Genomic DNA, 26,166 nt, shown 5'->3' with positions numbered 1-26,166 from the left:
TAAAAGGGTGGAAAGGGCAACAGTCTAGCAATGCAGTACATGTTTTGCATGGAAAACAGTTAAGTTCAATTAGTGACATATTTATGGAGTTACGAGGAAGACTAACCAGGACGCACTCAGATCTTATTCTCGTTAAGTTACTGCAATGCTAGAAATGTGGGAATTGATGGAAAACTTCATTTGAGGATTTTCATTGAGAGCAGACATTTTGTACACAAACTCCCATTAGAAATGTATTACACATTAACAGCAAGTACCTAAGTTAATCTCATGAGGTTAGGTTTAAGTATATTGACTCAATAAACTATATAGTTCCTTCATTGTTAATCATGTTGTTCCTCTCTCTATCACATTAAGTGAATGTGCATCGTAGATGGTATACAATCTATATCAAATCACATTAACTCCAAAAGCATCAAGGCAGGGTTGGCTAAAATTAGTGGCCGGTTTCCAACAGATTCCCACAAGGTTTGTCACATTGCCATTTGTTAACTTGCTGAGGTGTTCTGGCTTGGGTGTTGGACTACGACCCTAGAGACCAGTATTCAAATCCCCATTCAGCAATGGAAACAGCCTTAATACAATTCAAAGACAAGTTTTGCCCCCCAAACAAATCTTGCCAAGAAAACCTCATGATAGGATTACCATAAACCAGAAATGGCTTAAAGGCACCCAACAATAACTTGCCTGGTGGATTTGTTAGTTCAAACACAAGTCAAGTACAGTAGGAAATTTATATTTTCAAATATTTGGAATAAATGTATTGTCGAAGGCTTTCATGGCCGGAATCACTGGGTTGTTGTAGGTTTTTCAGGTTGTATGTCCATTTTCTAGAAGCATTCTCTCCTGACATTTCACCTGCATCTATGGCAGGCATCCTCAGAGGTTGTGAGGTCTGTTGGAAACTAGGAAAATTGAGTTTATATATCTGTGGAAAGTCCAGGATGGGAGAAAGAACTCTTGTCTATTGGAACTAGGTGTGAATGTTTCAGCTGGCCACCTTGATTAGCATTTGATGGCCTGACAATTTTTAAGTGTGCCCTGATACTGCATGGGGGAATTATTTATTGAGAGGCGATTAGCTGTTCCTGTTTGTTTCTTCCCTGGAGTTCTCCTGTGTTTGTGTTTTCTTCTTTATTTACTGTTATAATTTTAGAGTTTTTAAATACTGGTAGCTAGATTTTGTTCATTTTCACGGTTTCTTCCTTTCTGTTGAAATTGTTCACATTTGTTGATTTCAGTGGCTTCTCTGTGTAGTCTGACATGGTAGTTGTTAGAGTGGTCCAGCATTTCTGTGTTCTCACATAATATGCTGTGTCCAGGTTGGTTCATCAGGTGCTCTACTGTGGCTGACTTCTCTGGTTGAAGTAGTCTGCAGTGCCTTTCATGTTTGGGCGCTGTGTTTGGTGTAGACTTGTCCATAGCTGCCTGGTATATGGTTGACTCCTGCAGAGGTGAGAGGTTCTCTCTTGTCCTTTGCTGAATGTATCATTTGTTGGATTTTCTTAGTGGGTCTGTAGATTGTTTGTAACTTGTGTTTCTTCATCAGCTTCTCTATGTAGTCAGTGATTCCCTCGATGTATGGCAAGAACACTTTTCCTTTGGGTGGATCTTTGTCTTGACTCTCATGGCTTGTTCTCAGTCTTGCAGCTCTTCTGATGGAATAAAACTGTCAAATTTGGAAATAATATATATATTTTTCTTGGAGAAGCATAATCTCTGATATTTTCATATTGTTCTTATGCAGTACAGAACCCCTGGTCCATCTCCTTCATCCTATTTATCCTCCAATCTACTTTGTTCAGATTACATTGCAGTATTCCCTTCAAAGGGCAACTTTAATGTGCATTTTTAATTCATTCAGAAAATCAATTTATTCCCTATACTTGACCACACTTAAAGACACCCGTTTCAGTTCAGAGGAGGAGAAAACTCATCTGTAAATACAACAAATCTGTTTGTCATATTACTTTGCATTCTAAAATAATACACAAAAAATATTTTTAAAAATGGTAATTAAGGTAGGGCAGATGTAATCAGAGTGCAGGTGTAGGAGTGACAATTAGAAAGATTTGATTATAAGTGCCTTTCAAAAATGCATTAAGGTGCTGATAGCAAGATAGAAGTGTTCTTATGTAAAGCTTATGCAAATGACTGTAATCAAATGTAGATTTACATTTTAGCATAGTCTCATTAACCCTTTATCTCTTTTTTGTTCTGTCATAGTTTTGTTTGAGAGATTTGGAAAGCATTGGCAGTACAAGCTGTGGTCCCAGAAACTCCTTTTGAACACATGGAAGAGTTTTGACCAATCATTTGACGTCTCCCCTTTTGGCTTCTTAATTTCAAATATAGACTGCCATCTCACTTAAGATCGTATTAAACAATAACATACCAACCACAGATGGTTTCTTTTATTTCTACTATTACACAGATGGGATGGGTTGCTATTTCTTTAGATTTTACATCTTGAGATACTACTATCTCTGTGTCAAAATGCACATTTGTATGGGTGCGTACAGGTCAGGTTTATGTGTATGTGCATGCAGATATCTATATCAGTTGAAAATTGGCATAACAATCAATAAGCGATGCTAAAGTGAAACTATACTAACTTTTCAAATACTTTTTTCAGGTCACAGTTTGATTTAATATAAATGCTACAATTATGTATTGATATATGCTACTGTTTCTATTCTTCCTAGGTTGAAATCAGCCCACTTGAAAATGCAATTGAAACTATGCAAGTAACAAATGATAAAATCAACAATATGGTTCAGCAGCATTTGAATGATCCAAACTTACCTATTAATCCCCTGTCTATGCTACTAAATGGTATTGTGGACCCTGCGGTTATGGGCGGATTCACCAACTACGAAAAGGTATGTTTGGGATTCAAGAGGAAAGAAAGACAGAACGTGTAGCACTTAGAACATGTATTTAATTTCAAAAGTTAATTAATTACAATCAAAATATATGTTTCATAGAAATGGGCACTGTAGCCACCCCCACGGATGAGCCAAAGTGCTGTCATTCTGCTTAGCCCCGTTGTAACTGGCTCATTTGGATGTGCCCTTCATCACGGCTTCACGGATGCCTCTGTGTCCAACATGACACTACAGAATTGTTCTTGCGCTCAGAATCATAGAATCATAGAATGGATGACACCATTCTAGCCATGTCCCCACACCCTACATGCTACACTCAGCATTACCCAGAAATGTTACCCAATATCGAAGAAACTTTTATAAAAGTAAGATAAAAAAAACATCACTGACATAGACTCCAGTTTGACCTTATCACTCACATTCCTAAACTGCAAAGGAACTCATGCACTGAATAAAATGGTTTGATTAGCATTGTCATTTTCACCTCTTATACACTGTAAAAATGGTTGTTTATTTTGTGAAATAATTGTTACTTTTCTCCCCACCATAGGCTTTCTTTACTGAAAAATATATGTATGACCATCCTGAAGATCATGAAAAAATTGAAAAATTAAAGGATCTAATTGCATGGCAGGTAAATCTAGTGGCATTCCAAGACAGGCTGCTGTCAGTTTTGACACAATCCAGGCTTCAGAGAGTTCACTTTAGTGTTTGTGTTTCTATGGCATTTCAAATGTCTTGGAAGCAGAAGCTAAAAATTCACCCTTTTGTGTCTAACATAGTTTGTCATATATATTTTTTGCTCCCAAATGTGACTGACACTATTAACCCACAGGTTTATCTCATGATGTCAGTTTTACAATTTAAACATCTAAAGAATACAGGAACATTCAGTATTGTTTTAAAGACCTAGGGTTACATTTTCCATTGCCACATTTTCCACATCTGCGACCAATTTGTCACTTTAGGCTATGTTGTAGCTGTTGTGGCTTAAATGTTCAATTATAAATAATGGCATTGAAAGTTTAACTGTTAAGAAAATTAATAATAGAAACTGACATTTAACCTTTATTGTGAATATTTATTTTGTGTCCATAATTTGCTAAATCAAGGGTGAAACTATAGGATGAATAGAATTGTGAAATAATTCCAGGCTTTGGTTTTCTGATTCTCTTTTTCACATGACACTATAGGTGCCAAGTATATACAGTCCTCACTGGGTTTTTGAGACAGAAGGTTTCTCCTTATGAAATTATCATTTGTGGTTTTTTAAACTTAGGAGTTCCTTGGAGAATGTTGTTCTCCATTTTTATTTCTATGTAACACTGTTTTAAATCTGAATCTGAAAACACTTCTCTTTGGAATTCACTATGAGAGGAAGGTTTGTCCTGAAGACAGACACTGGTGATGTTGGGTTTCTAGTGATCGAGAAATGTGTTAGAAAGGATAGACAACAGCGATGGTTTAGGAAGAAACAGACAAAATGGGAAGGAAAATAGATGCTTGCAAAAACTGACCACCAGACTTGAACGTTGCGTTCCGCAACTCTCTGTTCACTTTGCATCTGGCTAGGTCAAGAACGGGGATTGCTCTCCCCCTCCAGATCTAACGCTGCAGCAATGCTGACCAAACTACATGAACTAGGGGCCAACACATCTGAAGCAGGAGATAGCGGCAAGCTGCTTAATTTCTTGCCCAGGCCTCTCCCACCTGCTGGGACTGGTATAAAACACCAGACTTCAATATAAACTGGTCTCTCACGGGGGCTTCAATTAATTACCTCCAGTCAAATCGTAGGCTAGTTTAAAGAACAGAGCTAGGTTGGCAGTGTGGACCCGGATAACCCAATTCAAAGCAGATATTGTGGATTATCTAGCTTGATATTCTGGGTTATATGGCTGTGTGGAAGGACCCTCACTTTATCTTTGGTCATCTATTCATTTTTCCTTATAGAGAATAATTAGAACAGATAATGATGAGATTTGCTGTAACAGATTGCAGAAGAGATAAATTAGTATCAGATGTATGTTCTGTGTTCTTATTGCCAGTTTTTTTTCTTCTTGGCATTGATGTAGAAACAATAATGCATGAATTGTTTGAGACTTTTCTCAATTGGTTCACCATAAGCAGCCCAAGCATTCCCGAGGATGCAACCATATGGATAAAGTATCTTCTGTCATTTTGGATTTCCCCTTCTAATAATTGGCAGCAATTCACATAAACACAGAAGAACATTTTTTTTCAGATATCACACACTGAAATTACTGATGTGAAGCAGAGATTATAAGCAAGGATCCATTATCATGAATTTTTCTTTCATGTGAATCTTTGATGCTGCATGGATTATTTTGTTATGGAGAGAAGAGCACAGCTTTTCGCCTCCTTGCCTACGTTCAGGCTAGGAATTGCCAAATAGTAAGTGACAATGAGTAAACAGATTGTGGCAGATGCTTTACAACAAGAGAGACATCAGCCACAATATGTATGTAAAGGAAACTGTTTTGGGAAAGCTTTCAATCATTCATTGTCCTTTTTCCAAAGTTGTGGACAAATAAATTGCATTACTTAGGAGAAATTGTGCAGTGCTTTTTTCATGAATAATTGTGAAACTCAATCCTTTGTGAAAGGCTATTCATATTTTTATCAAATGGCAAATGTATTAGGAAGTGGGGTTGGTGGGGGGGGGGGGCTATGAAGCTCCTTCCAGCATCTGTTGCATAAAAATATGCAAATATTGTGTGTTTAGCCTCAGGATAATTTTATGATGCATTTCACAGATGTGACTGAGTAGATATATTTAAAAGCCTACTGCATTCATTTTGTTTTATATTATATTCAGTTGTGTCTTTATTATAAGAGGAATAATTTAGATTTCCTGAGGCCTGTATTTTAGACACTGAAGAAAGCTAAGATATAATATTCAGAAATCCTCAACAGACCACAAAAGCATTGCTGAAGAAAAACTCGCATTGTCCCCTGAAATTCTATTGATTCCCTCCTCTCATATAAGCTTTTACAAGAAATTGGATTTTAGGAGTTTTCAGTCCTACAGAGAAAAATAATTTGTTCCCAAGAGAGCAACTTAATGTCAGCACTGTGTCATTGTCCCTAATAACAACGTTAAAAATGAATTTTTATGGTACTCATGGACACACAATTAACCTGAAAGAGAATTTGGTTGCTAGCAAAATTTATACATGATTGCAACGCTGCATACTTAACAACATCCTTATTTATTAAAATAAAAAAAATAAAAAAAATCTGAAAGCCCATTATTTTCACATCTCTTGTGTATTCCCAGGTTTGCTTACTTAGAACGAAAAATATAAACCATCCAGATTAATAGGAGCAAGGATTCTTCTAATATTTCCGAAGCTGGGAAGACATACTAATGATTTTAGGAAGAGTACTTAACCATGAATCCAGAACTAAACCTTCCTGGAAAATATTTCTTGTTTCTTGGGAAAAAATAATTATTTTGTTGGGGGAAAAGTACTTATGAGGATAGAATTAACTAGCCCAGGAAACAGTGTGGCTACACAAAGAAGAAGCTGAAACTTTTTTCTGAAAAGATGAAGAGGTTTTTTGATCATTTAATCTCATCTATTGATCCTTCAGAATATTTAGTAGTTTTCAGTTCATTTTGTGTGTGTCAGGAGTGACTTGGGAGACTGCAAGTCGTCTCTGGTGTGAGAAAATTTTCTGTCTACCAGGATGTTGCCCAGGGGACAGGTTTTACCAACCTGTGTAAGGTTTCTCTCATGTTCCCACATGAGAAGCTGGAGCTGACATACGAGAGCTCACCACAGTCTCCTGATTCGAACTGCCAACCTTTCAGTCAGTAGTCCTGCTGGCACAAGGGTTTAACTCAACCTTCCTAATGTTGTGGTGACTCCCAACCATAACATTATTTTCGTTACTACTTCATAACAGTATTTTTGCTACTGTTATGAATCGTAATGTAAAGATCTGACATGCAGGATATATTTTCATTCACTGGTCCAAATTTGACACAAATGTGATTCTATAGAGAACATTTTAATCAAGTCCACAAAAAAGCAAAAGCCACAAAAGCAATGTTTCTGGAGTATAATAACTACTTTCAAAGTAAGTACCGCACAACTAAACAGGAAATAACACTTTCAAACCAGGGACAGAAAATGTTTCAAATTTTGTTAGATAGTGTTATTATTGTCTCTATTTACACTTTTGTGAATGGTTCACTTAACTCTTGTTTTATAAGATTCCCCTCTCCCACGTTGAGTATCTCTTATCCAAAATAATTCATAGTATATACATAGTATGAATTAAATTCTGGAGAAGGGATGTTCACCCTGTATCACTTCTATCATATCACTGTGTATCACTTCTGTCATGTTCTGTCAATTCCCCCTCCCCCCCCCCCACACACACACACATTCAAACACTTAGTAAAACCAGAATTTCTATAACCAAAAACCCACATACAGGTGGCAGCCTCTTTTGTGACTTTCCTTCCCTTTGAGCAGACAAAGTGATAATGATGAAGTTGATGATATCTAACTTTGACACGCTATATTTATTTTCTATTTGAGAGAAGGTTGAAAACTGCACTTCTGAGATAAAACAAATCACGCTTCATTAATTCCAATCAAAAGTGCTGGGAAATGGCAATTGAAGTGTTTATTTTAGTTTATTTAAAAGGTACCATATATTTAAGGGAGGCTTGATTGAGCGAGTGAGGCAGTTGTCAGAAGAAGCAGGGAAGGCAACAATATCAAATAGGAGTATTTAAAATGAGAGTTGAATTAATAGTTGGCAATTTGAATTTCTGTATTTTTAGACAAACCCTATCCACAGTAGATCCATTCCTGCTGGACTACAGATATAACAAAATGTTATTAAATTACATTTCTGATTCTAGTATAGTACACAGTTGTGTTGGAGGACCTAGAAATTTCTAAAGATGTATATGCTAGGTCATTGGTTCTCAACCCCTGGGTCCCCAAGTGTTTTAGCCTACAACTTCCAGAAATCCCAGCCAGTTTACCAGCGGTTGGGATTTCTAGGAGTTGAAGGCCAAAACATCTGGGGACCCACAGATTGAGAACCACTGTGCTAGGTCCTCCAATGCAACCCTATGGTAACGTTCAGGAAAAGTTTATCATAGAATCATCTGGAGGACCTAACAAATTCCTAGAGAGAAATTCCAGGCACAGGAGAGAAGCCACGGATATTGGTTATAGAGATATTACCACAGAACATGTCTACAGTTCAAGTGTCCATCCAGTCATGGAGACTCATTAGGTGTCCTTGAGCATATCACACCCCCTTATCCTCAGATAAGGGCATCAACACACCTCTTGTGAACAAAACATGCCAAGATAGGCTGCTTTGGGGTTGCCATAAGTCAGAAACAACTTGAAGGCATTCAACAACAGCAAAATATTAGAAATACCAATTTTCTTCATTATTCTTATAAAATCACTAAGAAGCAGCAGCTGCCTGCTGCTAAATGTCAACAAAATATATGTCATTAAGGATGTTGTTTTGACAGGATCCCTTGAATTTACTTAAATGCAATTCAGTTGTGTATTTATTAGCTTCCTTACTTCTTAATCTTCTCATTTGGATGGATGTTCACTGTTGTGAAGGGGAAAGAACTGTTTTAATCAGTATTATAGTTTAATTATCAATTATTAGGAAGAAGCCTCTTAGCTTGATTGCTGTGAAGAATATCAAACTCTGAAATTTTGTAACATGGAAAAGGAGCCAGCCCCTTGAGCTTGTGTGAAAGGAAACAAAAGGGAGGTTTGGAAAGGAAATGTTTCTCTAAAAATACATTTGAAAGACAGCTTCATAGACAGCTTCACCTCCACAGGATAACTAATTATGCAATTATGCAGTCTTACCTGGACTTTGATATTTTGTGACAGCAGCATTCACATATATACTTTTTTTTAATTAAAAAGTAATATTAAGTTTTCTTCCCTCTTCCCCATTCCTCCCATTGCTAAAATGTTTGAAAGCCAAAATGTTTCATTAGACACTAGCTTGGGTATCTGGCATTGCCCAGGTTATTTGAAAAAGTCAGTTTTTGAGTTGCACAAAATTCATAAGGTTTTGGGTGAATGAGAACTCACATAATGCCAGGTTAACCCTAAAAACTCCATCACTACTTAAAGTTTGTTATGTTGGGCAAGTTTGCTCTAGATGCATCATTAATTGGGTTCAGTGTGCTTTGTGGCTGTAGGGTAAACTACAACTCCCATTATGGTGAGTCAGTCCTCTCAAAACCCTCCAGTAGGTTGAGTTAGTCATGGCGTTTCTGTGTGCCAAGTTTGGACCAGGTTCATCATCAATGGAGGTCACAGTTTATCTGGTTGTGACTGAACTACAACTCCCAGAAAGGAAGGTCAGTTCCCCCAAACCCCTCCAGTAATCAAATTTTGGTATATGAGGTATGTGTGCCAAGTTTGGACCAGATCAATCAGTGTTTGGGTTCTCAGTGTTCTCTGGATCTAGATAAACTACAACTCCCCCAAATCAAGGTGAATTTTCCCCAAAAGCCTCCAGTATTTTTTGCTGATCAAGGGGGTTCTGTGTGCCAATTGGTCCAATTCCATCTTTGGTGGAGTTCAGAGTGCCATTGATTGCAGGTGAACTATAAATCCCAGGACCTACAACTCCCAAATATCCAGGTCAGTTCCCCCTCAAAACCCACCAGTATTCAAATTTGGGCATATCACTTAGCATGCTAAGTTTGATCCAGATCCATCATTGTTTGGGTTCATTGTGCTCTCTGGATGTAGGTGAACTACAACTCTTATAAATCCCTTCAAAGACCTCCAGTATGTTTTGTTGGTTATGGGAGTTCTGTGTGCCAAGTTAGTTCCAGATCCATCATTGGTGGAGTTCAGAGTGCAGTTCTTCAATTGCAGGTGAACTATACATGCCAGTACCTACAACTCCTATAAATCATGGTGAATTCTCCCCAAACCTCTCTAGTATGTTCAGTTGCTGATCAATTCCTCTGTTTGTTGTTTGCCATAGAAAAGAATAGGAAAGGGTTATGGGAGAGGCAATGGGCGGGATCATGCAAATTCCACACCAGTGGGAAGAGTCAAAAACACTGGGATGTCTGTGGTGGAGGAAAAAGAGAAAATCGTGGATGAAATTGTCTCTGCATGAAAACCCTTCACTTGGGTGGTTGGCAGTATTGTGTTTGTGGAGGACATTGGCAGGGCTCTTGCACATGTTCATTGCACTCACTAAAACCTGCAATGTCATTGGATGGAGGGCCATTGGTGTCTCCAGAGAAGTGGGAGCTATAGCTGTTTGTGAAGGCAGGAGCTTGTTTGTATAATTTATATATTTATTTATTTCACGCATTTCTACCCTGCCCTTCTCAACCCCCGAGGGGGGACTCAGGGCGGCTTACAAAAGGCACAATTCAATGCCAACAACAACAATAAGATAAAACATGTATCAATAGCAATTACAAAACAATTAAAACAAACAAGTTATATATCACAATCAATAAAAAAACCTCCCATTATGATGAGTCAAAAACTCCCATTATGATGATAAGTGGAGACTTCAGCCACATACACATATATTTTCACTTTTTTTACTTGTATAGTTGTGAATTTGGCATTTAGCAACTATATCTTTACAATTTTTTTGTAGAAAATACAGATGTGCACATATTTCGGTTCTGTATTTTGGAATTTGTGTGTGCCAAGAGTTGTAAATAGAATTTGTTAACCCGAAGTAGGCTTTGTTTCTTCACTATTTATTTCCAGGAAAAAAAATTCGTGCTGGCATTAACAGAGAAGTCTGAGAATCTGCATTCATCAACATGCTAATTTAACACATAGTATGCCTTGGTTTTCTTTTGAGCCTAATATAAATGGAATATTTATTCATGTGGATGAATTTTGCTGTGCATCCCAAAACATGAGGGTGTCATTTCTTTTAAAAGACTAAAAACTGCAGTAAAATATGAATATTGTAAATATGAAAGTTTAGTGGAATGACAGCATGCATCACACAAAGATATACAAAATCAATCAATCTTCTTGTTGCCCTAGAAGACAATTTAGAGCCAAAGTTTTATTTGTTTGTTTCTTCTTTCTTTCTTTCTTTCTTTCTTTCTTTCTTTTTGTTGACAAAATTTGGATTTGAAACTTGATTAATATATAACTTCCTGTTTCAGATTCCTTTCCTGGCCGAAGGTATCCGAATTCACGGCGATAAGGTGACAGAAGCATTAAGGCCATTTCATGAGCGGATGGAAGCCTGTTTTAAACAACTGAAAGAAAAGGTTGAAAAGCAGTATGGTGTGAGAACTCTTGTAAGTAGATTTTAACATAATTTGTATCTTTTTTAAAATGACCTTTTAAAATGCATAAGATGTTCCTATAATAATATTAGGTTATTTAATTCCTAGTAATCCCTATCCTGTTACTGGTTCAGTGAGGGAACCCACCGTCATGAAGAATCAAAAGTATTAAATGCTCTTCATCCTCCTCCTCTTCTTTCTTCTTCTTCGATTTAATCCTGTCTTTTTCCCAGTACTGGTACACGAGTATAGGCTAAATTATATGAAGACAACAGCAAGCGTTATTTTTAATATGTAGTTAAGCATTACAACCAGTTAAAAAAGCATTAAAAACTGAAGTTAAAAATCAGCAAACAGCACACTATTAAAAGTCCATTGCAATTTATTACTAGATGCCTATTGGGATGGAAAAGTTATCATTTGCTGATTGAAAGACAGCAGGGAGGGAACCAGTATATTTAGGTCTCAATAAAGAGCGAAATGCATAAATAATAATAATAATAATAATAATAATAATAATAATAATAATAATACAAGCCAGTAAAGGTGGTCCCAGTGGTGATTGGCACATTGGGTGCAGTGCCTAAAGACCTTGGCCTGCACTTAAACACAATCGGCGCTGACAAAATTACCATCTGCCAGCTGCAAAAGGCCACCTTACTGGGATCTGCACGCATTATTTGCCGATACATCACACAGTCCTAGACACTTGGGAAGTGTCTGACATGTGATTCAATACACCAGCCAGCAGAGTGATCTTGTCTGCTATGGACTCATCTTGTTGTGTTTCAAATAGTAGTAGTAGTAGTAGTAGCAGCAATTGGAGCAGGAGGGAAGGACATTCCAAAGCCTGGTGAGAAGGCACCAAAAGAGATATATATCTTTATAAAGGTAAAGGTTTTTCCTTGACGTTAAGTTTAGTCGTGTCTGACTCTGAGGGGTGGTGCATATCTCCATTTCTAAGCTGAAGAGTCGGCATTGTCTGTAGACACCTCCAAGGTCATGTGGCCAGCATGACTGCTTGGAGCGCCATTACCTTTCCACCAAAGTGATATCTATTGATCTACTCGCATTTGCATGTTTTTGAACTGCTAGGTTGGCAGAAGCTGGGGCGAACAGTGGGAGCTCATCCAACTTCCCAGATTTGAACTGCCAACCTTTTGGTCAGCAAGTTCAGCAGCACAGTGGTTTAACCCGCTGGTGCCTGACAGTTGTTCACTCCATCTTCAGGTCCTCATTTATACTGCCATATAATGTAGTTTAACTGTACTGAACTGCATTGTATGAGTCTACCCTGCATTATATGAGTCTACACTGAGCATATAACATAGTTTCAAACTGCATTATATGGTAGTGTAGATAGAGTCTTAAAGAAGTATAGGACACCTTGCACACACATCACTGATCTCCAAAACTTCTAGTCTTTAGTCTTTTGCTTAAAGTTTCTGCTGTGTGATTCAGCTGCCATCTTTGTCCTAGTGATGGGACTGGAGCATTGATGAACTGTTATCTTCAATTGCCAGGAATGTACATATTCATCTAGGTAAAGAAAGAAAGAAACAATGTAAAACATTGGGGATTTATCGGGAATAATGCAGAAGAAAGTGGCATTATGTGCTGATGTAGATGACGTCTATCAAATGTCAGTAGGTATATTCAGAGTAATCTGCTACCAACAGTAGTCACTCATGTTATTTCTTCAGTATGTTACTTTAATATCTTTTTGTAAAAGCCTGTTCTATTCTGGAAGGAGAAATAGAGCCCTGCCATACATTGGGTCTGAACAGATTCTATTTAGTAGTAAATTCTAGTCCAATTGTTTCATGCTCCTGCTTCTCTTTGAATTCTTCTTGGCGAAGATTGGTTCCTTTGAAACTGAAATATCTCAAGGCATATTCTCATGTTCTGAAAAAAAAAGTAACAGTGCAAAGAATAATGTCACTTAAATTTTATTCTGACCAGATAAACTCAAAAGAAACCAATTTTAAGAAGTTCAGAACATTAGCTTTTCCAGTACACAAGATGTGTTATAAAATCCTTTTCACTTATTTGCTTTACAATCAAGGCATTATGCAATTTTTAGTTTTGACATGGCAGCTTTTGAAGGATCCACCCTTTGAAGTCAAGAGGAGATTTCTAGGAATATTACAGTATGCCCTTCAAAGCTAAGCTCTGAGCAATGACATTACCTTAATTGGTTTCTCTCAAATAAAAGGGGATGTGCAGCAACAGGCAGTTCATGAGTACTGCTATTAAGGACAAGGTTGATTTCCACAGTATTCTACATATTCATGTAGCTATGCACAGAACATCTTCAAGGGAGTAAGCATTTGTAAGAGGTCCCCATTTATTTTGCTTTCAACAAGAGGAAGAGGTTGGATCAGAGAATTTGCAATTGCATTATACGAGGCCACATCATCCTTCCCAAAGCTTGGTGTTGAGAGCCTGATGCATGTATAGACCTTAGTACCTTCAGATTGTAGAGTCTTTTAAAATGACCAGAAACAATTTCCCTATGTAGCTGCATACTCAGTCTCATATAAAAAAACAGAAGAGGGGAAATTGTGGTCCCAAAAATCAGATGTCTTTCCAGAACCATGATGGTGGGCTGGATGAAATTACGAATCTTGCATAAAGCCCCTCTCCATTGATGTCCTTCATAGTACCACACCATCTATTTTAATTTTCCATGTAGACTAAAGCAGGAAGTTCTGACCCTGAGGATTCCCATACATTTCTTGTTATTTTCTGGTCTGAGATTAGTGATTATGAGGGTATTCTATCCCATCCCATACATACTTTCCACAGGGGATGTGACCAGGACAGAGGCAGGAAATTCTCTTTTCTCCGCCATAAAACCACATCACAATACATGTAAAGTGCCAAATATTTGTTTGTTTGTTTGTTTGTTTGTTTACAGTATTTATATTCCACCCTTCTCACTCTGCAGGGGACTCAGGGTGGATTGCAATGTACATATACATGGCAAACATTCAATTCCATAGACACAAAACATATATAGACAGATACACAGAGGCTATTTAACTTTCCAGCTTCATGAGGGTATGCTTTGAATTCCAGCCACTGGGGGAACTGTCACTTCACCATCCACTTGTGACACCGAGGGAGTACTTCCTCATTCTTTTGCAAGCTGGTGGAGAGTTTCATGGTGTCGTAAATTAGTTAAATTAGCTTCACCACATAAGTAGTACCTAAATTTCCTACTTGGCAGACGCAACTGTCTTTTGGGCTTCAAAGGTCACCAACAAGCTAGACAAATGGTCAAGAGCTTACTCTGACCCAGGCTGGCTTCGAACTCATGACCTTTTGATCAGTAGTGATTTTAATGCAGCTGACTCTCAACCAGCTGCACCACAAGCCGGTCTCCACAATATGCTCTCCTTTGTTGTATGAAAACCAAACGCAACATAGAAGACTGCCACAAGGCGTATTTAAAATGCTGTTCCACATCTTTCCTGGTGGCAAGAATTTTGCATAATCAACAGATCTTTCCCCTTTTCATTAGGGTTAGTGCTGTTTCATACCTGCACCAGAATAGCACATTATTCAAGTGAAGAGTGATTGGTCTCCTGCATCTGCTCTCATTGTCTCCTTCTAGGACAATGGGAGCAGATGCAAGAACACCTGGAAGAAAGACAATAGGACAGTTCAATTTTCCATTTCAATCCAGCTATTTCTAACATGAAAACTCATAATCACCTATGATAAAGGTCCCTATATCAATCTTCACTTGTTAAAACACTTGGTCTCATACACTCACATCTATCCACATTTTCTTACCAGTGTCTGCAGCATTTTTAGTCTCCATTTCAGCTGAGTCAATGAACTATATATACCAAATAACAAATACTGAAATCAAACCCTCTCCCTAACTTGACTGTTAGTGTTATTCATTTGGGGCAGGGAGATTTAATTTTTTAACCTTGTTTAGAGTTTTAACTGAATGTTATTTAATTGTTGAATTGTTTAAGGCATTGAATTTTGCCTCTGCTGTAAGCCACCTTGAGTCCCCTTCGGGTCAAGAAGGGCGGGACATAAATATAGTAAATTAATTAATTAATTAATTCCAAGTTAGGCCTATAGATACACAACTATAAAAACCCCACAAAACTTTAATATATTACTTTCTGTTTCTCCCCCTCCCCCCTTTTTTTCTTCCTTTTGTTTTCATCCATTTTTTCTCTTTCAAAATCTTTTTCTACTGATATATTTTTTTCTGTTTTTGTCATACTCCATGCCTATCTCAGGTGTTCGGTTTCCTCTGTTTACTTACTCTGTCTACTCCATCTTCCTTTTACTAGCTCATTAGATGTGTGACTGGGGAATCATCTACACTGACCACTTATTTGGATAAGCCCCACAGTGATAAAATACCACACAGGGCTGATCCAGCTTAACCAGGGCAAGGCCACCTTAATGCAGCCATGACCTCAGTTAAATTAATTTAGGAGAAAGCCCAAATCCTGGCCAAGTATTCAGGCTTTCCCCGATCTTCAGAATTACTAAGTCAGCTGGGCTGATTCCTAACGGGAACTATCTTCTATCCCATGATTCCCAGACTCAGGCATCCCAGACGTGCAGGATAACAGTCTTCTCCCATTGTCATTCCCCATGTCATGGCTATCACTATCAATGACAGCTTGCCTACCTTCTCTTGGGTGCTCCATTTGATGCCAGTCTGTGTGCTCATATGTCAGTGGAGGGGGAAAGGTGAAGAAGAAGGCTTTCCCCCTACCAGTTCCACTAACACTATGGCACTCTGGTTGATATAATCCATAGCAGCAAAAACCAATGTAGGTAGGGTGTTGTGCCTGGAGACAGGCATGACACAGAAGGTGGGAGGACCCCTAGAGTGGCTGCCCAGCAGCATGAAACTATGTTTGATATGACTGGGCAATCAGGACTCCCTCCCTCCTTGGGGGCAGTTGAAGGAATCCCTAGTTGGCTACCATGCAGGCCCTATCTGGATGCTGGGTGAAACCTGCATGATCGGTCAGTGTAAAAAGGCTCAAGGCCACCTGTCTTCTAGAGCTTTTCATGCCACTTGTCTCCTAGCATTTATTCAAAAGTAAGTATGGTTGCCTTTCAAGATCAGAGACCCTATGCCTGTAGTTTTTAAAAGCTCAAATTGGAAAGAAAGCTTTCCTCCCCCCCCCCCCCCCCCAATTCAGATAGGAGAACATGATTGAGACAATAGCCTGTGGCAACAGATCAAGCACCCTTTCTCCCTATATGTTGATTTGGATAAGATATAGTTTGGCTGTAAGTAAGCTAGCCCTGTAAACTTTGCATTTTCATTTTTGTTATTTTGTTAGAATAGCTGGATATTTCACATAGAACAATAATGATCCAAGCACTGTGACATACTTGCATGTAATTTATTCTCTCTTTTATAGATTATCATGAAACAAATAGATATACACACTCAAAAAATCTCAAAAATTTGCAACTGTAAATTTTGAGTTGTCAAACTCAATATTGTTCTCTCTGCTTTGTCACAATGACTTATGTTGTGATTTGGTCTCACACAAAAGAGAAGATTTTTCAGTCTTTATTAACTACATAAATCATGTATGAACACTTACACAAGGCAAAAATAATAGGACTCCTTGTCATTTGTTAGATTGATGGTCTGCACAGTTCATGTAATTCATATCCAAATGAGCAATCAGAGTTTGCTCAACTCCTCCTGAACCCCTCTGCTTTTCAAAGAAAATAATTGCATTAAATAAAAAAGGACTCCTTATAGTTCAGTGGTTCTCAACCTGTGGGTCCCCAGATATTTTGGCCATCAACTCCTAACAGCTGGTAAACTAGCTGGGAATTCTGGGAGTTGTAGGACAAAACACCTGGGGACCCACAGGTTGAGAACCACTGTTACAGTTTAAGTTCTGAGAACAACTGGTGACAACACTATCCCTATCTTGTACAGTTGGAGACCAGTATCTAGAATCATTGTTTCTGAAACACACAGTTTAATCTTTGCTGCTATGTACTTTACAGTGAGTTAAACAATGGACAACATATAATCTTATAAAAACCTACATACAGATTTTCTGATTTTAGAAAAAAGGCATACTTCATCGCAGTAGACTTTTTCACTAAGCTGTGAGGGTTCGTGCATGATCATTTGTGTTGTGTATTCATTTTTACCATATGTAAAGCTGCTGGGCTTATGGCCAGTCCACGTGTGTGTGTGTGTGTGTGTGTATACATACATACTGCGGTTACACAAAATTAACACTATAAATTACATATAATTAACTTCTATTGAAATAGTTACAGTGTTCGTTACACAAAAAAGATTCTGTGTCACCAACTAATTTTGACTACAACATGTAATTGGCAAGGAGTTGTTAGTTCTTACAAATAGTGTTCCCATTTTTGTTGTGTGTGTATGTGCCTTCATGTTACATGCTAATATGTGGCAACCCCATGAATTTCATAGAATTTTGGGGGGTAATGAATACTCACCGGTGCTTCTGGCAGTTCCTTCTTCTGAAATGTAGCCTCCAGCATCTGGTATTAACAGGCAGTCTCCTATCCAAGTTCCTCTGTTCAATTACAACCTCATCAAAAGGGGGTAAATTTGGTGGCATGCACCAGTTCACCTTTACTTTTGCCATAGATCCCACCAGCTCCCATTCCACGACACACAGCTACTTCCAGTGGGGATCTAAGGTAAAATGGAGGCTGAAATGGCGCATGCCACCACCATTGTAACACTGGAGATTTCCCATGTTCAATTATATCAAGGGGGGAAGCCAGGTGGACAACACTTTCCCCCATGGTATGGGGTGACAAGTGAGTGAGCAATGCAGGGCATGGGGTGACGGGTTCCCCACGCCCCCCCCCCAAACAGGCACAGCCGGATTCAGCACTATGCATGGTGGTTCCAACATCTCATCTGATGAGATTACAAATTCTGAACTATTAGACTTTGCTGATAGGGGATGAAAAGACAGAACTCAGAGCTTTCGAGAGCAAAATGTGGCATCCATGAAGATGAAAACACTACACTCTTTAAAGACAATGTGAACTGGAGAACTTCAATGTCATGTTCATTTTTGAAATAACACACAATAAAAATAGAATAAAACATATAACAAAAACATATAAAAACCCACACAAAACTACCAAATTGATAAAAGAGGTATAAAACTTACCATATAACCTGCAAACAAATCTAAATTATGGTACCTAAGTAAGTAGCAAAACATAAAATGAATAAAAGAAAATTATGACTGCCAGCTATATTTTCTGCAGTTGTATTTTAATTCTTAAACTCCCACCTCTCTACTTAATCTAGAAATTAGGTTTCATTTAACTCATTGATTTACAAAACCAACAGTTATCAGATCACCATAATTTCTTTTCAAGAAGTCAATTAGGGGGTCCCAGTCATGCATAAATATTATTAATTATTTTTCTTTAGGCAAAATGAACAACGTATCAATTTCTGCTAAATCGATCTGTATAGCCAATCTTCCATAGTAGTCAATAAGTCATTATTCAGTTTCTGAGCATATAATGTCTGCAGCTGTTATCATACAAGTTCAATGTTGTTGCATATTGTACTATGGCTGCTTTTTAGGTGATCACCCATCAGTCCCAAAAGGAAAAAGTTCAGGTTTTACTTGAATATTAATCTTTAAAGTTTTCTGTATCAAACTATGCATTTGGACCAAATACTTTTTGGCCTTTTCACAGGACCACTATATAAAATAGAAAGTCACTTCTGGGTTTTAACTTTTCTAACTTTATACATCTCTCTGGTGTCACGTACCAACAGTATATTATTTTATAAAAGTTCTCTTTAACATACATTTCCTTTTCAACACATAATTTCTTCTGTTCCATTTGTATAGTATATTCAAAGTTTCTAGCTCATTTTGTCATACAGTTCTTCATATGTTCATCTTCTATCTCATATTTATACATTTCAGCAATTACATTTTCAGGATTGATGCATAATTGTACTTCAAATTCAGACTTAGTCAGATCAAAACAATTTAAAAAAAAGAAATAATTTGAATCTTTCAAAAAACTTTAAGAATTCATCCCTACTTTTTCATTTGTCAGTGTAACAAATTGGCAAAATGTATTCACAGATAAACATTTGAAATTTTTTTTAATCTAATTTAATATTTTAAAAAGAGAAAAAGAAACATTTGTGGGAGTCTCCATTCCAAGCAATCTATGTTTTTCGCGTCTGTAGTTCTCAGTATTCATATTTGGTGAACTTTAAAAAGTCTCAGACAACTTGTGTAGACTCAATATTCTCTAGACAGTGATCTGGAAGCCAGGAGAAATCAGTGTCAGAATAAATTTGAGTTGTTATCCATACTTGAATTATACGGGAAGAAATGATAATGGTAAATGAAATTGATGAAATCTACAGTGGCACAGTAGGTTCAATAGCTGACCTGCTGAACTTGCTGACCGAAAGGTTGCAAGTTCAAATTCGGGGAGTGGGGTGAGCTCCTGCTGTTATCCCCAGCTTCTGCCAACCTAGCAGTTTGAAAACATGCAAATGTGATTACATCAATAGGTACCACTTCGGCAGGAAGGTAACGGCACTCCATGCAGTCATGGCGTCCACATGACCTAGGAGGTGTCTATGGATAACGCCGGCTCTTTGTCTTAGAAATGGAGACGAGCACCAACCGCCAGAGTTGGACATGACTGGATTTAATGTCAGGGGAATACCTTTACCTTTACCTACAAGTACTAGTGACCAATGTTCCCTAAACTTTTACTAAGTTTTCTAGAAAGGAAGGAAAGACAGAAGGAAAAAAGGCAGGCAATGTCAGTTGTCACCAAAAAAAATAGAAGGGGGCTTCTTCCCCATAAACCAAATACAGTTGCAAACAATGTCAAAACAAAATATTGCATAAAATATGGAATCTCCTTTCATACCACTCAAAAATATTTTTGGGAGTACCACAAGATCTGCATCACATTGCTTCAAGAGTCACCAGTAGGCCATCCTTTCTCAAGATAATAATATGCTCCTCATAAGAAAGTGACATAAATTCTGCTTATATGCCACTTGTTCCAGGAGCATATATTAACATTGTACCAGAATTGACTGGTTTGCTTGTGCCTGGATGTTATCCTCTCACAGTTGCTCTGATCTGTAACGAAGACCTGTCAGATGTGTGGTGTTTTATCATTCCTGTCTGTCTTGTGCAGCACCAGAGTCTTATTAGTTGATGGGGTGGAAAATTCACCTGTGATCAAACAGCATGGAATTCCTATTTTTGTTGTACAAGTTCAATTATTTTGTGCATAAATCAGTTGTTATTGGCTAACAAACCTTTAATAAATATTCAGAACTGCAAAATCTCCTTCCACTGAAAGCATTTTAAGTATTTTTGTTTCATCTTCTTTCTGAAACAAGACATGTGCCTTAGATATAGGTACACTTCAGTTAACAAAGTACGTCGGTTTCTAGGCTTTACTTCTTTAATAGTAAGTTTGGTATGAGATATAGAAATAACATGGAAAGAATTGGGATCGCTTCCTACGCCACAAAAAATAAGAGTAGTTCAACATGTTTTAGCAAAATGTGTATTCGAAATGAACACGTTATGTATTAAATGAGCCAACCAGTTCCGGGAAGTCTTGCAATAAGTAAATAAAACATTTTCAGTCTACAAAAGACCACTTGGAGTTTTTTTCCCCCAAAATTCATTCCAAGATCTTTTTTTTTTCTTTCAACAAGCTCTACTTTTCTTACAATTTCTATTTTGATGACGAAACGTATCTGTCCTTTTCAACATGCCAGAGGAGCTGGTGAGAAAGGTTAATTTTCAACAGTGGGCTCATTAAGTGATAATATATTATATTCACATCATTTAGTAATAGAAGATTAATTGAATTTTTTTTTACAGCCTTCGATGGTGGATGACAGGCGGGGCAGTCGGCCAAGGTCTATGGTTCGATCTTTCACTATGCCTTCTTCTTCGAGGCCACTGTCTATTGCTTCAATTTCTTCAGTGTCTTCTGACAGTGCTTCTTCTAGACCTGGCTCTGATGGGTAGGTGTTAGTTGAATACATATTGTAGTATTTTCTCTGAACTCACTTGTTAGGCCAGTGGTTCTCAACCTGTGGGTCCTCAGCTATTTTGGCCTTCAACTTCCAGAAATCCTAACAACTGGTAAACTGGCTGGGATTTCTGCGAGTTGTAGGCCAAAACACCTGGGGACCCATAGGTTGAGAACTAATATGTTATTAGGCTTTTTTACTGGGATCTTGTAAGAGCTGGAAAGGCTAGAACTGCAGTAAAACCTAGCAGTGAAATCTAAAGAATAGTTTGTCATTACTACAGCAATGTGCATGCAGGAAAAGTGCTGATATAACTACAACTCGTAGGAGATTTAACACCTGGCTTGGTTGACCATATATCCATATTTTGCTGTTGTTACTTGACATAGGGGCTGTTCCATACTGTAAATGTAATATGTTAGTGAAAATTAGTTACCACTGTAATATCCAGATCAAAGGGAACTAGTAGTACAAAAGATAGGGCAGTCCTTGCTTGCAGTACAGCTATCTGTCCACATTCGTAATTTTGACTTTTGGGGATTCAATCACACATCCTAACAAAAAAAAAACTTTGTGTTTTGGTTTTCAGGCCCGTTCCTGGGGTTTTTGGGGTGCCGATCCAGAAAATTGCATTGGATAGACCGCATTAGCTCTAGTTTCTTAGATATGGTTGGTTTTCTATGGGTGAGCAGATGAAGACTGGTATATGGCGCATGTTCTGTATCCCAAGAACTAGAGCTGATAGAGGAAAACTCATGCCATTTTTAAAATGTACCCAGAAACAGGGTTAACATTTGAGTCACCAAAATGTGTGCTGGCCAGTATTTGTGGAACTGATGTAAAATATTATCTTTGCCAGAATGACTCTATGGTCAAATTTTCTCCATTCATGATGGAGGGCCTAGACATTTCTAGATCAAACACTTCCCCAAGGATCTCTAGATCCTCCAATGCAATTCTTTGTGCTGGAAGACCTACAAATTTTTAGAGAAGTGTTCTATCAGCTCAAAAATATTTATTATTTTCAATATTTCTATCCTGCCCTTCTCAGCCCCTGAGAGGGGGGGCTCAGGGGGGCTTTCCCAATATTTTATGCACAATTTTTCACGTTCATAGGAGAGCTGTGATTCTAACTCCAGCAACTATGATGGGTTTATTGTATTCTGTCCAGTTCTGAGCAGCACAATTTAAGAAGGATATTTAAAAGATAGAGATGATCAACTGAAATGATGAAGTGCATGAAAACTAAGTCCAGATGAGGGAATTCAATATGTTTGGTCGTGGAGAAGAAATGGTGAAGGGTGATTAGATCTTAGAAATACTTTCAAACTCTGCACTTCTTCAATTCTCCCATAATAATACTTAAATATTAATCTTTTTCAGGTTTGTGCTTGAGCCCCTTCTCCCAAAGAAGATGCACTCTCGTTCACAAGACAAGTTAGATAAGGATGACCCAGATAAAGATAAGAAAGAGAAAAAGAAAGAAAAAAGAAATAGCAAGCACCAAGAGATATTTGAAAAAGAATTTAAATCGACAGATATTTCACTACAGCAATCTGAAGCAGTGATACTGTCAGAAACGGTAATTATCACTGAGGCATAATGAATTTTAAGAAACATATTTTACAAATATAAACATGATCAATAGTGACTAATATGTTGGGGTTTTTGACACACACTGTTGTAGGACAGCACAAAGGAGAATATTAAGAATGTTCACATACATGCTTTGTATTCTCCATATGATGTGTGCTAAGCATAGTCAACCATATACTATCATCATCAAGTCATATGACAGTTGTCTGTTGTCATCTTGCATAAAGCCAAATAGAAAATGTATGCCTGTTTCTCCAAGTGTGGTAATATGCTAAATACACTGATGCAAGAAGCAAAAGTAGGCATGTAATTAAGTGGTATTTAAAGTAAGTTTGTGGACCCATAAGACAGACAGTGAAAATGTGTCCTCCGCTGTAGTATACTAAAAAAAAAAAAAAAATAGAAGTCAAAGTGTGGAGGTAATATAGTAAAAAAAATCTAATCCCATATTAATGAGTTTGCTATGGAAGCTGAAGATAGAATTAGGCTACTCATGTTTCCATGCTAGGATTTGAGATAAGAGAAGAATATTATTGGATCCAGGCAATGTAGCATTATCAAATACATTCTTTTCAGGATACGCTTAGAGGAGGAGTGGTGCAATCTTTTTCAAACATTGGCATAGTTGTATTGTATACCTCTTATTTCCACATATTTGAACTTTATTATTACTCCTATTAAACTTAATTATGTGTTGGGTTTAATCCTTATGAATGATTTTGCAAACATAGCAGGCCAAATATACTCGGCAAACAATGACAGTTATTTTGTTGTACAAAATATATTGCTGTATATTAGGGGTGGGGGAAAGCTCATGGAGAACATTGCTGAAGTTCTCATTTTAAGGATACATCTGTACCATTTGGGCAGATTTCCAAAATGTTAAGAGCACTTGAAATTTGCTATTCTAATTCAAATGCAGTGTTACATCTATTGAACCACGCTGGTTCTATAATTACATTAAAGCAAATTCACTATTGTACGTGCTTCACTTGATAACTCTCGGTTAGCTGTAAGTCGTGCAAAAATCCTGTTTGTAGTCATTTATCAGTAATTAGTCACTTTTGTATCCATGTCACTGGAGTTGACAAGTACTAAAGGCACATTTGAAATAACCCTTTGTGTCTGATGCATTGAGCCTTTTTCTACTGCCAAATTTAGTTTCTAAACGAAGCTCAAAGTAACTAAATTTATGACATCAATATTCATGACCACTGTTTGCCATGTAACCATGAACATGGACATAATTATAAACGTGAACATAATTAGGATATTGTATATTTTAATGTCTTCCTTAAATGATCTAAAAGCAAAACAAAAATAGCAATGTTTAATTGAATTGCCATTTATATATGAGAGAGGACAAGATAAAGAGGTACAAGCAATCGTGCCTTCTCCTCAATCTGAGAAGAGTGATAACACTGCTTTCTTCTTGGACATGCTTTAGAATAATCAAAAATCACAACTATACATACATAAATCCTATGGCTGTCCACAACTATCTATTTTCCCATGTCATCCCATGCTAGATTAGACATGATAGCCACATCTGACTCTCTCTCACAAAGCTACATTCAGATACATAAGTTATTTTCCCAGTAACATCTAACAGTGTAGATCAGGTATGGCCAAACCCAAGCCCAGGAGTAGGATGCAGTCCTTTGGGCTCTTTTCTCAGGCTCTCCTCTCTCTCAGCATTCTATCTTTCCTTCAGTCTCTCTTTCTTCCTTCCCTCCCTCTTTCTCCTTTCCTTCCACTCTTTTGTCCTTCCTTCCTTCTCTCTTCCTTCCCTCCCTTCATTACCTCCCACTTCCTCCTTCCTTCCCTCTCTCCTTCTTTCTCCTTCCTTCCCCTTTGTCTTTCCTTCCTTCTCTCTTCCTTCCCTCCCTCCATTCCTTTCCACCTTTTTGTATTTCCTTCCTTCTCTTTCATTCCTCCTTCCCTTCCTTCCTTCCATCACCAGGTAGCCAGTCCTCCTAGAAGGGAGTGCTAGCTTGCAGCCCCCAAGTTAGAAAGTTTGCCCATGCCTGGTATAGATAGTTCTGTGGAGGAGTTACAAGTTGCGTATCCTTCATCTAAAATTCTTGGGACTAGAAGCGTATTTACTTACATGTACGTAATGAGATGGACCCCCGGTGGCGCAGTGGGTTAAAGCACTGAGCTGCTAAGCTTGTTGATCGAAAGGTCACAGGTTCAATTCCAGGGAGCGGCGTGAGCTTCCGCTGTCAGCCCTAGCTTCTGCCAACCTAGCAGTTCGAAAACGTGCAAATGTGAGTAGATCAATAGGTACCGCTCCGGCGGGAAGGTAACGGCGCTCCATGCAGTCATGCCAGCCACATGACCTTGGAGGTGTCTATGGACAACGCTGGCTCTTCGGCTTAGAAATGGAGATGAGCACCACACCCCAGAGTCAGACATGACTGGACTTAATGTCAGGGGACTACCTTTACCTTTACCTACATAATGAGATATCTTGGCATTCACACTTACGTCTGAACATGATATTCATTTATGTTTCTTACTCACTTTATATGCATAGCCTGAAGGTAATTGTAGACACAATATGTTTGCATGAAACAAAGTTTGTGTACATTGAACTGTCAAAACAAAGCTGTAACCATCCTCACCTTTCATGTGGACAATTTTTGAACTTTGGATTTCAGAAGTCAAAATAAGAGATGTTCCATGTGTATTTTAATTTGGAAGATTGTTCACAATCGGGGTTTTGAAGCAATGTCAGTCAGTAAAGCCTCAGCATTTTCACCTTTATAGATTCAGGTTCCTAATTTGAAACTCGTATTCATTGTAGGTGTTGAGTGCTTGAGCAAACACTTAGTTGCTTTGAGTCCCATTTGGAAGAAAGGCAGTATATAAATCAAATAAATGAATATGCATGTCACCGGGACTTGAAAGCTTGTTACTTTAAGGAGCGCCTTCTTCTTTGTCAGCTCCACCCTCCCTAATCCGCTTAGGTCACGAGCAGAGACCATCTTAAAGTGTCATCCTTGTCAGATACGAAGTAACCTTCACAGTCTTTTTGACTCTGGTGCTCCAGCTATAAACACTGTGTCTAAGAAGATTGGCGTAGTGTTCACACCATGTTCTCACCTGGCATTTTCAGCTTCTGAAATGATTTGCTTGCTGGTTTTCTTCAAATCTTTTGTTGTACTTGTGTTCAGTATTTTTGATATATTCTGGAATTTTGTAAATTATATAATTATTTAAATGCTACTTAAACAAACAGGCTCTGATTTCAAGTTTGCCATTTCTAAATAGAACAAAGAGTT

General features: G+C 37.9%; 1 protein-coding gene across 1 annotated transcript in view; it reads left to right on the top strand.

The window, feature by feature from the left end:
• The window catches only part of DOCK1 (dedicator of cytokinesis 1), a 530,863-nt gene that overhangs the window by 483,234 nt on the left and 21,463 nt on the right, over window positions 1-26,166 (top strand). Inside the window, exons 45-49 of the mRNA XM_060768624.2 lie at window positions 2,706-2,882; window positions 3,439-3,522; window positions 11,086-11,223; window positions 21,129-21,274; window positions 22,667-22,865. Coding sequence (XP_060624607.2) covers window positions 2,706-2,882; window positions 3,439-3,522; window positions 11,086-11,223; window positions 21,129-21,274; window positions 22,667-22,865 — 744 coding nt within the window. The remainder of the gene's footprint in view (window positions 1-2,705; window positions 2,883-3,438; window positions 3,523-11,085; window positions 11,224-21,128; window positions 21,275-22,666; window positions 22,866-26,166) is intronic.

This window comes from Anolis sagrei, chromosome 3 (genome assembly GCF_037176765.1).
Source record: "Anolis sagrei isolate rAnoSag1 chromosome 3, rAnoSag1.mat, whole genome shotgun sequence".
NCBI lineage: Eukaryota > Metazoa > Chordata > Lepidosauria > Squamata > Dactyloidae > Anolis > Anolis sagrei.
Note: the sequence above shows the minus strand (reverse complement) of the source record. Positions and strands in the feature narration are given on the sequence as shown.